The 12,592-nt window shown below is 40.7% G+C and overlaps 1 protein-coding gene across 1 annotated transcript; it reads left to right on the forward strand.

The window, feature by feature from the left end:
• Positions 1-1,831: 1,831 nt before the first annotated feature.
• On the forward strand, positions 1,832-12,483 carry LOC118405969 (multicopper oxidase mco-like). Its single transcript, XM_035805822.1, has 14 exons — positions 1,832-1,849; positions 2,217-2,348; positions 3,152-3,283; positions 5,477-5,581; positions 6,047-6,249; positions 6,580-6,668; positions 7,279-7,377; positions 7,785-7,921; positions 8,109-8,205; positions 8,774-8,976; positions 9,447-9,515; positions 10,389-10,472; positions 10,691-10,890; positions 11,584-12,483. Exons 1-14 carry the CDS (start codon positions 1,832-1,834, stop codon positions 11,807-11,809), a joined length of 1,794 nt encoding a protein of 597 aa, XP_035661715.1. The 3' UTR covers positions 11,810-12,483.
• Positions 12,484-12,592: the final 109 nt, after the last annotated feature.

A 12,592-nucleotide genomic window follows, 5' to 3' on the forward strand; every position in this document is an offset into this window, starting at 1 on the left:
TTTTTTAAGCTTGTTCAGACGGAACGAGATATCAAACCGGCAGTTCCTGTGCAGTCCGGTAACAAGCCGCTAGATGAGTCCAAACTTTATCATTTCGAGGTTTATAATGGCCTACCCATATACCAAATATCAATACAATCTATACGTAAGGCATTCTCGAGGTATGCTTGCTATTTACACGCATACATACGTTAACGTGCATACAAATAATCTCCAAGCAGATCCTACGGCGGCATAAGATAATATCAAAAGCTGACAGAGGAGTGTAGCCGTAGACACCATAAACGTTGTAACAAGATTTAAAGTGACAAAACATGGCATCACAACTAACAAGGCATTTATTCCTGTATTAAAGATTGAACTAGCGTAGTAAAAGTGATACTAGTGTGGTACACTGGTATCACTTGCCAAGCTGGCAACTTCGTTCATGGCGTTCATATTGGTGGCACTTTTACAACAATCCAACAAGTTTCACTATAGTCACGGCTACCTCCCAAGTGTCACTTATACAAGTATGATTTTTAGGCTACAACACAACAAGTTTGCCTATTTTGGTCTATCTTACCATCCCCGGAGAGGAAAAAAAATTCTTTTCTTTTCTGAAATCAAGCGAAAATTAATGTGTGCGCTGATGTCATCCATATAAAATTTACTCAATCACTCAATCACTCACTCTATCATTCATTCCTGTGTCCTGCGGTGTTGCATGCCCAACAAAATGCAGTACATGGTGCGGGACAGTTTGGGCGTCAACAGTATCAGGTGTCCTTTGAGTACCCATGACCTGACCTGACCCCTCCATAGAGTTTTAAATGGACCGAAAAAAACGGTGCAAATCGACCGGTTAGGGAGGGAGTACTTGCAAATCCCATTAGTGTTCTAAGCTCCCTTAGTTAACTGTCATGAACCTGTATTTTTTTCGTTCACAGAATGGTCGTTCGTCATTTAACGACGTTGCTACTGTGTGTGATTTTGGGATTACCAGAAGCGACCCCTGACGTTATTTGTGATAACTCCAACCCATGCCCCTTTACTGGTAAGTTGTTCTGACAGCTATCGTATACTTCTTTGTTCGTTCGTACTTTTCTCACTGTTTAACGCACAAGCTCTTTATTACGATAAATATAAGCTCTATATGGTACTGACCGGTAAATAAAAATGTATGACTACTCTTTACTTTAGCAATGAGTGTGATGTGTTCGTAACACTATGATACTGGTATTTCACTGGGGCGACGACTTCGATATGAGCGAAATTTTCACAGATCGCTCAACGTTTATCATAGAGCAAAAAAAAAAATTACGCTTTGTGTGTTTTCTTTTCTTTTACATTTGGTATAATGATATTCCAACTATGAAATCAACGGTTACACGAATCCAATTTTGGTCGCAGCGAGAGCGCAGCGCGATCGCCGTCTAGTGCAATGCGGGCGTTAACGCGCTCAAGCTAGGTATGGGTTCCTGAACATATCTCCGCCTAAATGACCCATTCAAACCATTGAAACCACTATATGGGAGCGGTCATACAAGTGCGTATGTACAAAGCCCGCATGAGTTCCGCATTTCCATTTTTCAGTGGTTTAGATAAAGTTTGTGGCCGAAAAAGTCGGTTTTCCCTCGGTTTTTCGATGTCTACGATATCAAAGTAATGCAGCTCTTTTATTCCTTCACCGTTACATCCGACAAGAAGATGGTGTTTTCGGTGTTGTCTGTCTATCTGTTTGTTTGTTTGTTTGTTTGTGGACAGCATATAACTCGAGAAGCTATGGATGAATCCTCGTGAATTACCAAGGGGGTTGTACCCATCTATCAAATATCACGACTCGTGATAGATGGGTACAACCCCCTTGGTAGGAAAGCGTTGGGCAACAAACTTTAAGTTTGATAAGCGCCTCTTAGCGACTTTCAACGATACAGCAGCAGAACTATTGGTAGTGTTCTGGACATTATAGTGACTTTTGTGTGGTAGCTATAGATATCTCTTGTTGCGAGTGAATCTATAAAATCTCTTCCTACATAGGTGGACAAGACCTTTAGCGTTCCACCCGAACACTCTGCGACTTTCAACGAAACAGCAGCAGAACTATTGAATGTTCTGTAACGTTTGAGTAGTAGATAACTCTAACTTGTGAATAAATTCATGAAATATCTTCCTACATAGGTGGACAAGACCTTAGCGTTCCAACCGAGTACTCCTCCGGCGGTACCGGCCTGTAGAACGTGACCCTGACGGTGGACCTGACGCCTCACACCGTAGACTGGCTCACCATCCACCGCCGGACATACAACGGGGAGATCCCGGGCCCAACCCTACGTGTGCGGCCGGGCGACAAGCTGTATATCAAGCTGGTGAGTTTTTGGCGACGAGATGTATACCAACCTAATCACTGATAATCATTTTTTCGTAACTCTTCCCTTCGGCTTTTGCTTTTTGTTGCAAATTACTTTCCGCTGTATTTTTATGATATATTTGTTTGATCAAGTAGTCGATGCTATATATAACGTAATTTGTTTCTGTATGATTATTTATTTTGATATTCGTATTTTGGTGTCTTCTACATGTTAACAGTACAGTCAAACCTGCCCGAGCGACCACCTCTTCTCAGCGACCACCTGGCCATTTCGACCGCTTTTTCTCGGTCCCGATTTATTTCCCCATTGACGTAAGCATTAAGCGACCTTTTCTCAACGACCACCTGGCCAACGCGACCGCGACCGGCCCAAATTGGGACCCATAACGACCGCATCATTTTCAAAATTGAGGTTTTCATCGATTTTTGATGATAACTAGCGCGATCTTGCGTCGGATTTGGGGGGTAAATTTACAGTTTACAGTGTGCGTGTTGTATTTGACATTAAAGACCTCGCTTCTTTGCGTGCGTGCAGTGTGCTTGCTATTTGCCATTAAACACAACGGAAACCATTTATACTTTGCATCGGTCATGTTGTGAGTCGATACTCTTCTCAGCGACCACCTGTCCAAATCGACCTCTTTTTTCCGGTCCCCGTGTGGTCGTCTTGGGCAGGTTTGACTGTATATGTTTCTAGCACTCGGTGGTTACTAGTATCAGACCATGCTTTATGACACCATACAAACCTTCGACAAACCCTGTATTGACTGATCAAAAGCATTTTTGTGACGTTTTGTACAGGTGAATAACCTGAGGCCTGACAACTTGGTTCGGGAGAGAGGCCATGGTCCGATCAGTCCCAACATCACCAATCTGCACCTGCACGGGATGCACGTGTCCCCTAAAGAGCCTCACGACAACGTCTTCATAGAGGTGAGTGAAATATTCAGTGTTTACCACTCTATCGCTATAACTTTAGTCATCGTCTGATATTACTAGGCTAGCAGTATTCCTACGTACTGCCTACGTGTATTGGCCAGGGACTAGCCCATGCAGCTCCATGTATCTGCATCTCTATCTGTATCTGTATCTACTAATAAAATTAGTCCTGTAAGTGTCTTTCTCGCTCTGGTCTTTTCCTACGAAAGCCGTTGTGTGTGTGGTTATGTGTGTGAGTCTGTCAGTGTGTGTGCGTGTGTGTGTGGTGTTTGTGTGTCGACATGTTACAGTGGTATTCTGGTGGTGTGTGGGTGTATGCATGTGGCTTCGAGTATGTGAGTGGTGTGTAAACGCATGCATGTAGGCACTGATCTTAACATGACTACTCAAGAAAGTGTGTGTGTACATATGTGTGTCGTGTGTGTGCGTGTGTCTTCCACGGGGCCTGGGATTTAAAAGCTCTTAAGTATTCAGCTTGGGGGCAACTATAAAGTGATAAAATATGGCGCAAGGCATGGGGTTACATTACTTGATTGCTGACAGTCACTTTCAGTGGATTTTTGTACTTTTAAAGCTGTATAACCAATAGAATCGAACCATATCAATACAGCAAACGACCAGAGGAGACCTCCCTCACATTCGTGAGTCTATTTACATAACAAACAATACGTACGCAAATCTTGTACATGTAATTACCTTTCTTCAGGAAACGACTAAGTCTATTTGTACTCGATTGTAAACTTGAGTTTGGAGTCTTACCAATGATTTGCAACAGCCAGACAGTAGGCAAACAGGACAAACGTAAAAAAATGTCAATATGAATATCAAAGATAAGTGTACAGATAATGTGGCGTACGTGACGGTCGTCAGCTGCACAGGTATCAAGTTCAAGTACGTTTCTTGTTGTTAACACCAAGGACGTCCTTGTTAACACTTATTACAAATTTCTCTATTCACAAATTACTCATAACTCTAAACACTTAAAAGAGACAACGTTTAGGTCACCGTCCACCGCCTTCTAAAGAAGTAGCTGACACTTTAAATTTCTTATTGGTGCTTGACATTATATGCTTATGGGAACATACTAGTACTTTACATTTGGGAGCGCGTTCTATACACAGTGCAGCAGCGACACCTAGCAACAGTATGAAGCACAGCAGGTCATAATTGCTTTGAGGAAAATGTCAGTCACCGAAACGTTTCACCATGTGAATATCTAGTCTCTAACAGACTCCAGCCTGGTCGAATAGTAATATTAGGATTTATGACAAGTTAGGAATAAAAGTCTTGTAGGAGTCAATTGGCCTAGGAGTGAACTGAACGCCCAGTGAGACTGCAAAAGACTGACTAAGATCCCATAGCAACTTATTTGTCCCTATATGGCCAAATTCTTATAGTTTGTCATCCAACTGACACATCTGCTTAGAGACTAGTAAATACCGTATGTTGTTGTGAGAAAAATGTTATTCAGTCATTTACCAACAAGTATACTCATCACTATATCTTTTAATCGATCGATAATCATACACCTTTCTCACGCGGCGGCCATAATAGATCTAAAACGAGTTCAATGAGGCAAACAAAAGACTGTTCATCATAATTAACAGTTCAACCAAAGATAGCCGAGCAATTAGGAAATAGACCAATAAGAGAATGGCTGTGTGTCCGTCAAATATTTGCATTATTATGTTTTTATTTTGCATCTCTTAAGGGACTATGGGATCAGTCTACGCTACTCTAAATTGTTATATCTTTCAGTTATAATATTTATCATTTGATCTTATATTGTGAAAAATTGTGTGGTTTGGGTGAAAACTAAATGGCAGCTGAAATAAGTTTTGTCTGTTTGCCTCATTGACCTCGTCTTCAATCTATCATGGCCGCCGCGTGAGAAAGGTGTATACTCTAGATCAGAAGACAACTTCAGTACGTAAACGTGTCAGAAGCACATTCATGCTTCCAAGTACGCATGTGCAGCGACTGGAATTGTGGGTAATATGTCAAAGGTGAAGGTCCCTAGCTTTTAAACAGTTCTCGTCTCAACTGTCGTCTATTTTTGCATAACAATATCCTGGTATGATTTGTTTATGTGTCAAAGACCTTTGACATATATCAACCACAATTCTTGTCACTCGCATGCGCACTCGGAACCGTGAGCATGATTATAACGCCTCTGTTTTTCCACAGATTGGTCCAGGTAGTTCCTACCAGTACGAGTTTCACATACCCGATGATCACCCTGCCGGAACGTTCTACTACCACCATCATATCCACGGCAACAGCCACTTCTGTGTACGTAAAACTATCTCCGCATTTCAATAAAATAGAGCGAAAACACAAGGTGTTCCAAAGTCTTCTTACCTCTTACTTCTTACCAAGAGCTATATACGAATCAGACATCCTGATACAATGTAGCAGCATGTGCAGAACTTCGTTTTCTTGACCCCATAAACCCATACCCACCTACAAAACATTATCAAGATGAATCCGAGATTTCTTGAAATATGCTGTTCAACGCCACTCGACCCGCCATTTCTGGAACATCTAGGTGTAAACTATAAAAAAGCTTTAATTTCTTTAGAGTCTCATACACATAATTGTTTCAGTATTCAAAGACGGATAATCTAACGTTATATTTTCGTTTAACTCTTTTAATCACCATCATTAGTGTTACTAATACTTTGTCGCTTGTTAATTTTTGATTGTGAATTGAAGGCTTTTTTGACTGGAATTATTCTGATTTCTGTGACCTTATAGGTTGGAGGAGGTCTAGTGGGATTTATCATAGTTGAAGATGACGTCACCACCATGCCTCCCGAGCTGTCCGCCATTTCCTGTCCTCTCAACTGTCACAAGGAGGTTCAGCTGGCGGTCGGTACCAACTTCCGCTACAGATTTCTCCCGACAGACCCCATTCTCAGCTACTCCAACTTACAGAAGGATTTGGGGGATCCTTCAAGGTAGATCTGAGAAAACTTTGCTACTCTCACTGCACAAAATCTATTTTTTTATAAAAGCAATCCTTGAAGTATGCTTTACGCATGATTTACGCATACTTTAAAGGTGCTAGAAGATCATTATCAGATTTCGTTTAGTGTCAGGAACAACTTTGGCAAGATGAATGCTGTTGAGTACCAAGTATGGCGTTGTAAACTTCTAGATATCTGTGTGCTTTTCACAGATTTTCCTACAGAATCCCAAAACACTATTTTTGTATTCTTTTCATTTTGAGGGAATTTTATTGGTGTTTATATTTTGAATCATCCTTTTTGAAAAAAAAAAATTGTTAGGAATCTGGATCAACTTGCCAGTGGTACCGGCACCATGGAGGATTGGCTGATGGACCCTGCTAACAACGTGGACTACATCCTCACTAACGGTACGTCATCGCTACGTCATCAACATTCTTATCACTTGTTCTATCAGGACGAGATTTTTAAATCTAAACAAGACTACAAAAAAACAAAAAAGACTACATAAGAGAATAGTTCTTGCATAGTTTGCAATAGTTATTTTTTACATTTTCTTCTTTCCAATAGTACACCATACAGGGATTGGCTTCATTCACATAAAAATGGAGGTATCGTTTTGTGTGTATGTGTGTTTGCGCGCGCGCGTTTCCAGATATCTATGGTCAGCATAACTTTAGAACCATTGGATAGATTGTAATAATATTTGGTATGTGGATAGGACTTTAAAAGACGAAGGTCAGGGTCGATTTTGGACTCCCTGGTGTGTGGCGTTGGTACTGCAACAGAACCTAAAGTTTTTGTATCTTCTGCCCTGGACATGTTATGGTTTCGTTGTGGATTTGATTACTATTTCAATAACCAGTGTAACTATAATTTCGTTCTTTTTTAATTTCATTCCATTTCGAACTTTAGGTACACCGCTTTCCATTTCGTTCCCTTTCGTTCCTTTTCGTTCTTTTTTGTTCCACTTCGCACTTTCGGTACACCGTCTAAAAGGTATCCTGCCCTTATCTTCAGGACAAATGTGGCCGACCGTGACCTTAACCGTTGGTGAGGTCAAACGGTTCCGAATTTTGAATGCTGCAACGATAGAGGTACTAGAGATCACTATTAAAGGTACGGTATACAATGTTTAGATTTCTCTGTACGTATATTGGTGCACTTTGTATTAGTGGTGGCACTGGTGGGTATCGGTACACCGTACCGGTACAACAAAGTTTTTTTCTTCTTGGACCGGTCCGGAAAAAATGGATATGAAAAAACAAATCAGTGACCAGATCTTGGACCGATTAGACAATGAACAGTCGGCAGTCATGCACATCTTTCAGGTCCAAGAAAATAACAGAAGCGAAGTAGAGTTTGTAATGATTTCTACCATGCTTCTACAGTCGAACTTAAAGCGTTGTTTACATGAAGATATAATTTCAAAACACCAGTGAGAGTCGGGTGCTATTGCTGGTGGTATATTCTCCTTTATTATTATTCTCCACTAACAAATAAATAAAATGTCATTTTGTTTACAGAACTGGGTTGTCAAATGATGGTCCTGGCTTGGGATGGCATATACGTGGACGCCCCCTATCGAACCCGTATGGTGGTGCTGTCTGGCGGAGCAAGAGTAGACGTCGCAGTGAGGTGCTGGTTTTCTGGGGACTTCACGGTACGTTTTAAAACTCAGATCTTCACTCCAGGCACCCATTGCAATATCTGAGCGACTAAAGCATGAAACAAAGTCACACACTTATGGTACACATCCAGACCGGAAATGTGAGGTCAGCAATTGATCAAAGGTGCTTGGAAGTCGGTATCGGCCCCCGAATTGTCTTGCTATCATATCGTTTTCACAGATGACGACGGTTATGGCAGAGGAGAATGATCCTATTCTATCATCCGAGTATTGGCAGATGAGATTCGACCAGGATCTGCTTACACTTCACGTAGAAGGTAAGTAAACAAAACCCTTTTTGGCTACGCCTCAGGTATGGATCCGTTCGTACAGTGCTGCGATTGATCAGAAATTTTGCTAAAAAAAGTACGAAAGCACCTTGCGGGTTCGGCTTTTACATATAGCAGAGAGGAATTCAAATCGTATGGCATGGAAGGTTAGATTTTATACACACTATTTGAAGGAGGACAAAGGGAAATAAAAACTTATTCATTATATTTATTACAAATTAATATTTAGGATTAAAAAATCATTATCCTATCACTACGTGCTACAGGACTGTTACATCGTGAAACGTTATTGCATAAAAAGGTTAAAGGTAAAGGTAGTCCCATAGTCTTTTTGAGGCGGCATTCTTTTATTGGTCGCTTTCCTAATTGCCAGGCTATCATTGGTTGAACTGCTAAATATGATTGACATTTTGTTTTGTTTTCATTGGCCTCGTTTTCAATCTATCATGGTCGCCACTTGAGAAAGATGTATTGAAGACATTACATCAACATTTGGCAGCCCAAGTTTTATTTCTAGATCGGTCCTTACATTTTATCCAACTACTGCTGATTTCAGAAAAAGCTGCTGTGTTCGATTTGGAGCCCTTTCCTACGTCACTTCCGGCGCATCCCAGTTACTACCGTGACCTGCGCAGAATAGACGACAGTGAGATAGACGGGAGGTTCGTGATCGAGTTCGGGCCCGAACATGAGGTCAACAGGGAACATTTCAAAGACGCCATGTACCCTCGGTACAAGTACGAGGTTGGGACTATTCAGGTAAGATATGTAGTGGTACGTTTCTTATTTTTCAAAATACTTCTTACCATGTCCACTCAATGGGTGACCATGCATGACCATTACCGGAACAGCTTCAGCGTGCGACCCAAGGGTAAGGGCTATTGAATCTGATAGGCGCCGCCCTATACATTGTATTGTTACAAAAAAAGGAAGTTTAAGAAATGTTATCCTATATGATTTTCTAATTTTGAGGTTTATTTCATCTTGATAAGAACCATATATTTTCGGTGTGATAATCATAATTCACCCGGGATGTTATATCAAAACGTACTCAAAAGTGCAAATTTAGCCATAAAATTTCTGTGCGAATACAAATGAGATGCAAATGAGATAAGTGACGTCATATTAAGGGCCCACAAATATGCAAGATACATGGTCTGAGATAGAGAATTGATTTTGATGTGATGAAAATTCAACGTTACTTATTTTTTCTTTCATTATATATGCAGGAGTGGTACGTCATCAATACGGAACAACTCAAACCGCACCCTCTCCACATACACGTCAATCACTTCCAGGTAGGAATAATACAAACCTTGCTCTTCTAGAGTTAACGCTAGTTCATCTTTATCCGCAGAGTAACCTATATCCGCTGTATACAAAAACGTGGTATTCAGGTCTATCAAGTCAACGAAAGGTAATTTTTTTTATTTTTTATTGCAACATATATTTACAAGACATGGTGACGGCACACTCAAGTCGTGACTTATATTCATGCCGCCACCGCAAAAGAATACAAATACATGGATAGATAAATACAAGATTACAAAACAAGATAACAAAATAACAAGTAGGCAAAGCACTGAAGCAAAAACAACAAATGAAGATTCAAAGATATAAACTGAGAATATGGTGATTAACTAAGTCCCTTAAGACTGGTAGGATGATGTTTAGTCATTATTGAAGCGATTGGTATCTATTAAGAAAGTCTGCACAAACATTAATATTTTGGAGTTGTCTGCAGAGGACAGAAAAGAAGATCCATTTAAAAGCAATTGTATCAAATTGTCGTCGGATAGATTGGTAATTTCAAACTGTAACAGATTGAAAATATCGAAGCCACCTTCTTTCGACTTGAAATCCCTAAATTACAAGTTTTGAAAAACAACGGATAAAGGTTACCTCGTGAAATAGTGAACTAGCGTTAGATCCTGCATTATGGTAAAACGGCATGTTAATCGGGTATCTTACAGGACTGCGCCAAATTACGCCAGCCATTCTTAAAGTGGGCGCAAACCGCCACAAAATACAGCGCAGTCCAAAGACACCTAATTTGAAAGGATCTAATGGCTATTATTCATCACAAAATTCTTGTGTATGCAAATGTTTACCTTTGTTTACCTGTGATTTGGTTCAGGACCTAGTTACTCAAACTAGATGTATTGATACAGATTATTTCCTACAACGAGTACACCCATCCCTGGGGCGCATTACACCCTGTGAACAAGACTAAATCCGCCTATTACGACTTGCAAGTAAGTCCTTCCTTCATCGTATGGTAAAATCTTTTGTCTGGAAAACTTTCTCTTGCTTTACAAGCACTTAAGATAAATCTCATTGTTTTATTTGTACGAAGTAACAAATATTACCATTATTCCTTCGATATCACAAACTCATGTTGCATTTTTAATATACGTTATACTTTATTAAGTGCCGATGACAGTTGATATTTTTTATATTTTAATATTTCTAGGGAAATTTGTGCGATCAGCAGTTCCTCCACTTCGCCCATAACTTGGACTGGCCCACCTCAAACCCACCAAACTTCAAGTATCATGGCCACCATAACAGGTCACGTGACAGTATCCCAGGATACATCCCGCTCGGGGAATGGCGGGATACCATCAACGTCCCTCCCCTGGGGAGCATGACCATTCGCTTTGTAGCAGATAGGTGACGATTAGTCTCTTATTATTGTTGATTGGTAATATCTATGTTATTGTAACAATGCTTTATACGTTTGGGACCGCATGTTTAACATTGAAGCAGCGACACCTAGCTGTAGTGCGAAGTACTACCAATCATTATTGCCTTGAGGAAGGTGACAGACAATCACTGAAACGTCGTCTGTTGTTGTGGATACAAAACCTTGTTATCCAAGATCTGTAATATCCGCATGTGTTTTAAGCACGTACCGTAGTGTTTTTATAGTCCACACAAACAAGTTGCTATTAAATAACACATGTAGCCTAATACAGCGATTATTACACAATATACATACTGTCTAGTATAAAAGCAACAACCAACCGTCGCCGATATTTTTTATAGATTTTCTTGTTATTGTTCTTTGAAGAGATTCATTAGTCACGTATGTGCACAGTTTAAAGGTGAACACACGAACCCCAAAATTTTTGGAACCTTCTCAAGTCCTACTTACCCCTACTCCGCAAGAAAGCGGGGTTAAGAGGCAGAAGATCCACGCAAGTCTCGACCTAGTCTTGCACTCTCGCGAGACTAGATCACTCCGTGAACAAGATGGACTGATAGCCATCGAAAATTTGGAGGTATGTGTGTTTATCTTTAAAAAGTAGTCACTGTTTACTGTTTGATGAAAATTCGATTTACTTGGTGTTATTGTCTTTTTAGATTCACGGGAACACAGATGATCCACTGTCACAACCTGAACCATGTAGATAGAGGGATGGGCCTGGTGGTGGAGGTGGTGGAGCAGGGGGAGTCGACCCACGGGGCCCACACGGCGTCCGGCGGGGCCTACCCCGGGACGTGCCGGCGGACTGACCCGTATCCTGACGTGGTCACCGGCGTTAGTACTACGAACGTTAACGTGGGAAGCCACGAGCATGGTCACTAAGTGAAACTACGCATAGCCACTTGGTGTTAAGGTACGAAGGCAGGAGATGATATCATATTATATGATATGATATGATGCATGATATTACATGATATGATATAAGAGTAACAATACTAGTGCTGTTAGGGTCACATCCCAAACGGGGCCCGGTCGGGCTGTTTGCGTGAACGAAAGATAAAAGTGTTAAAGAAGAAATATCCACATACCACGTACACAACAAACATTTCATTTTATTTAATTCAATTCTACTCTGGATAATTGACATGTCATTTGTGTCATTCCTGATGTAAGATAGACGCCTATGATACAGATAAAGCATGTATAATTCCATTATCTTAGACCTTTCTTAGTTTTTCTCTTTTAGGTTGCCGACGATGGCCACCGTCAGCTTTATTATGTAGTACAACGTCATGTGAAAGATTTGACTCAGTGCAAGCGGACTCATATAGGCTCTAGCTAGCCTCACATGCTCACAGCTTACTTTGTGTTGTTTCTTTGCAACTGAACGGCCTTTATTTTTTTTACAATGATGAGGTTTTGCTAGCCCTTTTTAGCTATCAATGTTGTGAATTTGCAAATTGATACAGACAAAAAGACATCTAAAAAGAAGCGTTAACAATATACAAAATCATGTGACATCATGTTTACATTCATACCCAGTATCTGGGGGGAGTCGTAATACCCCCCCTCACATTAGGCGAAAATCGATCGGACGACGAGTCTGCGAGCTCTAAATTACAAGGAGGCATGACCCTGATGCCGACGAAGAAATGCCAGAATTCC

This window comes from Branchiostoma floridae, chromosome 18 (assembly GCF_000003815.2).
Source record: "Branchiostoma floridae strain S238N-H82 chromosome 18, Bfl_VNyyK, whole genome shotgun sequence".
Classification (NCBI taxonomy): Eukaryota; Metazoa; Chordata; class Leptocardii; order Amphioxiformes; family Branchiostomatidae; genus Branchiostoma; species Branchiostoma floridae.

Bases quoted from the DNA above. Each gene is read 5' to 3' on its own strand.
- LOC118405969 (XM_035805822.1), top strand. The intron at 5,582-6,046 runs GTACGTAAAACT...GTGACCTTATAG, and splicing joins ACGGCAACAGCCACTTCTGT to GTTGGAGGAGGTCTAGTGGG. The intron at 7,922-8,108 runs GTACGTTTTAAA...TCGTTTTCACAG, and splicing joins GGTTTTCTGGGGACTTCACG to ATGACGACGGTTATGGCAGA.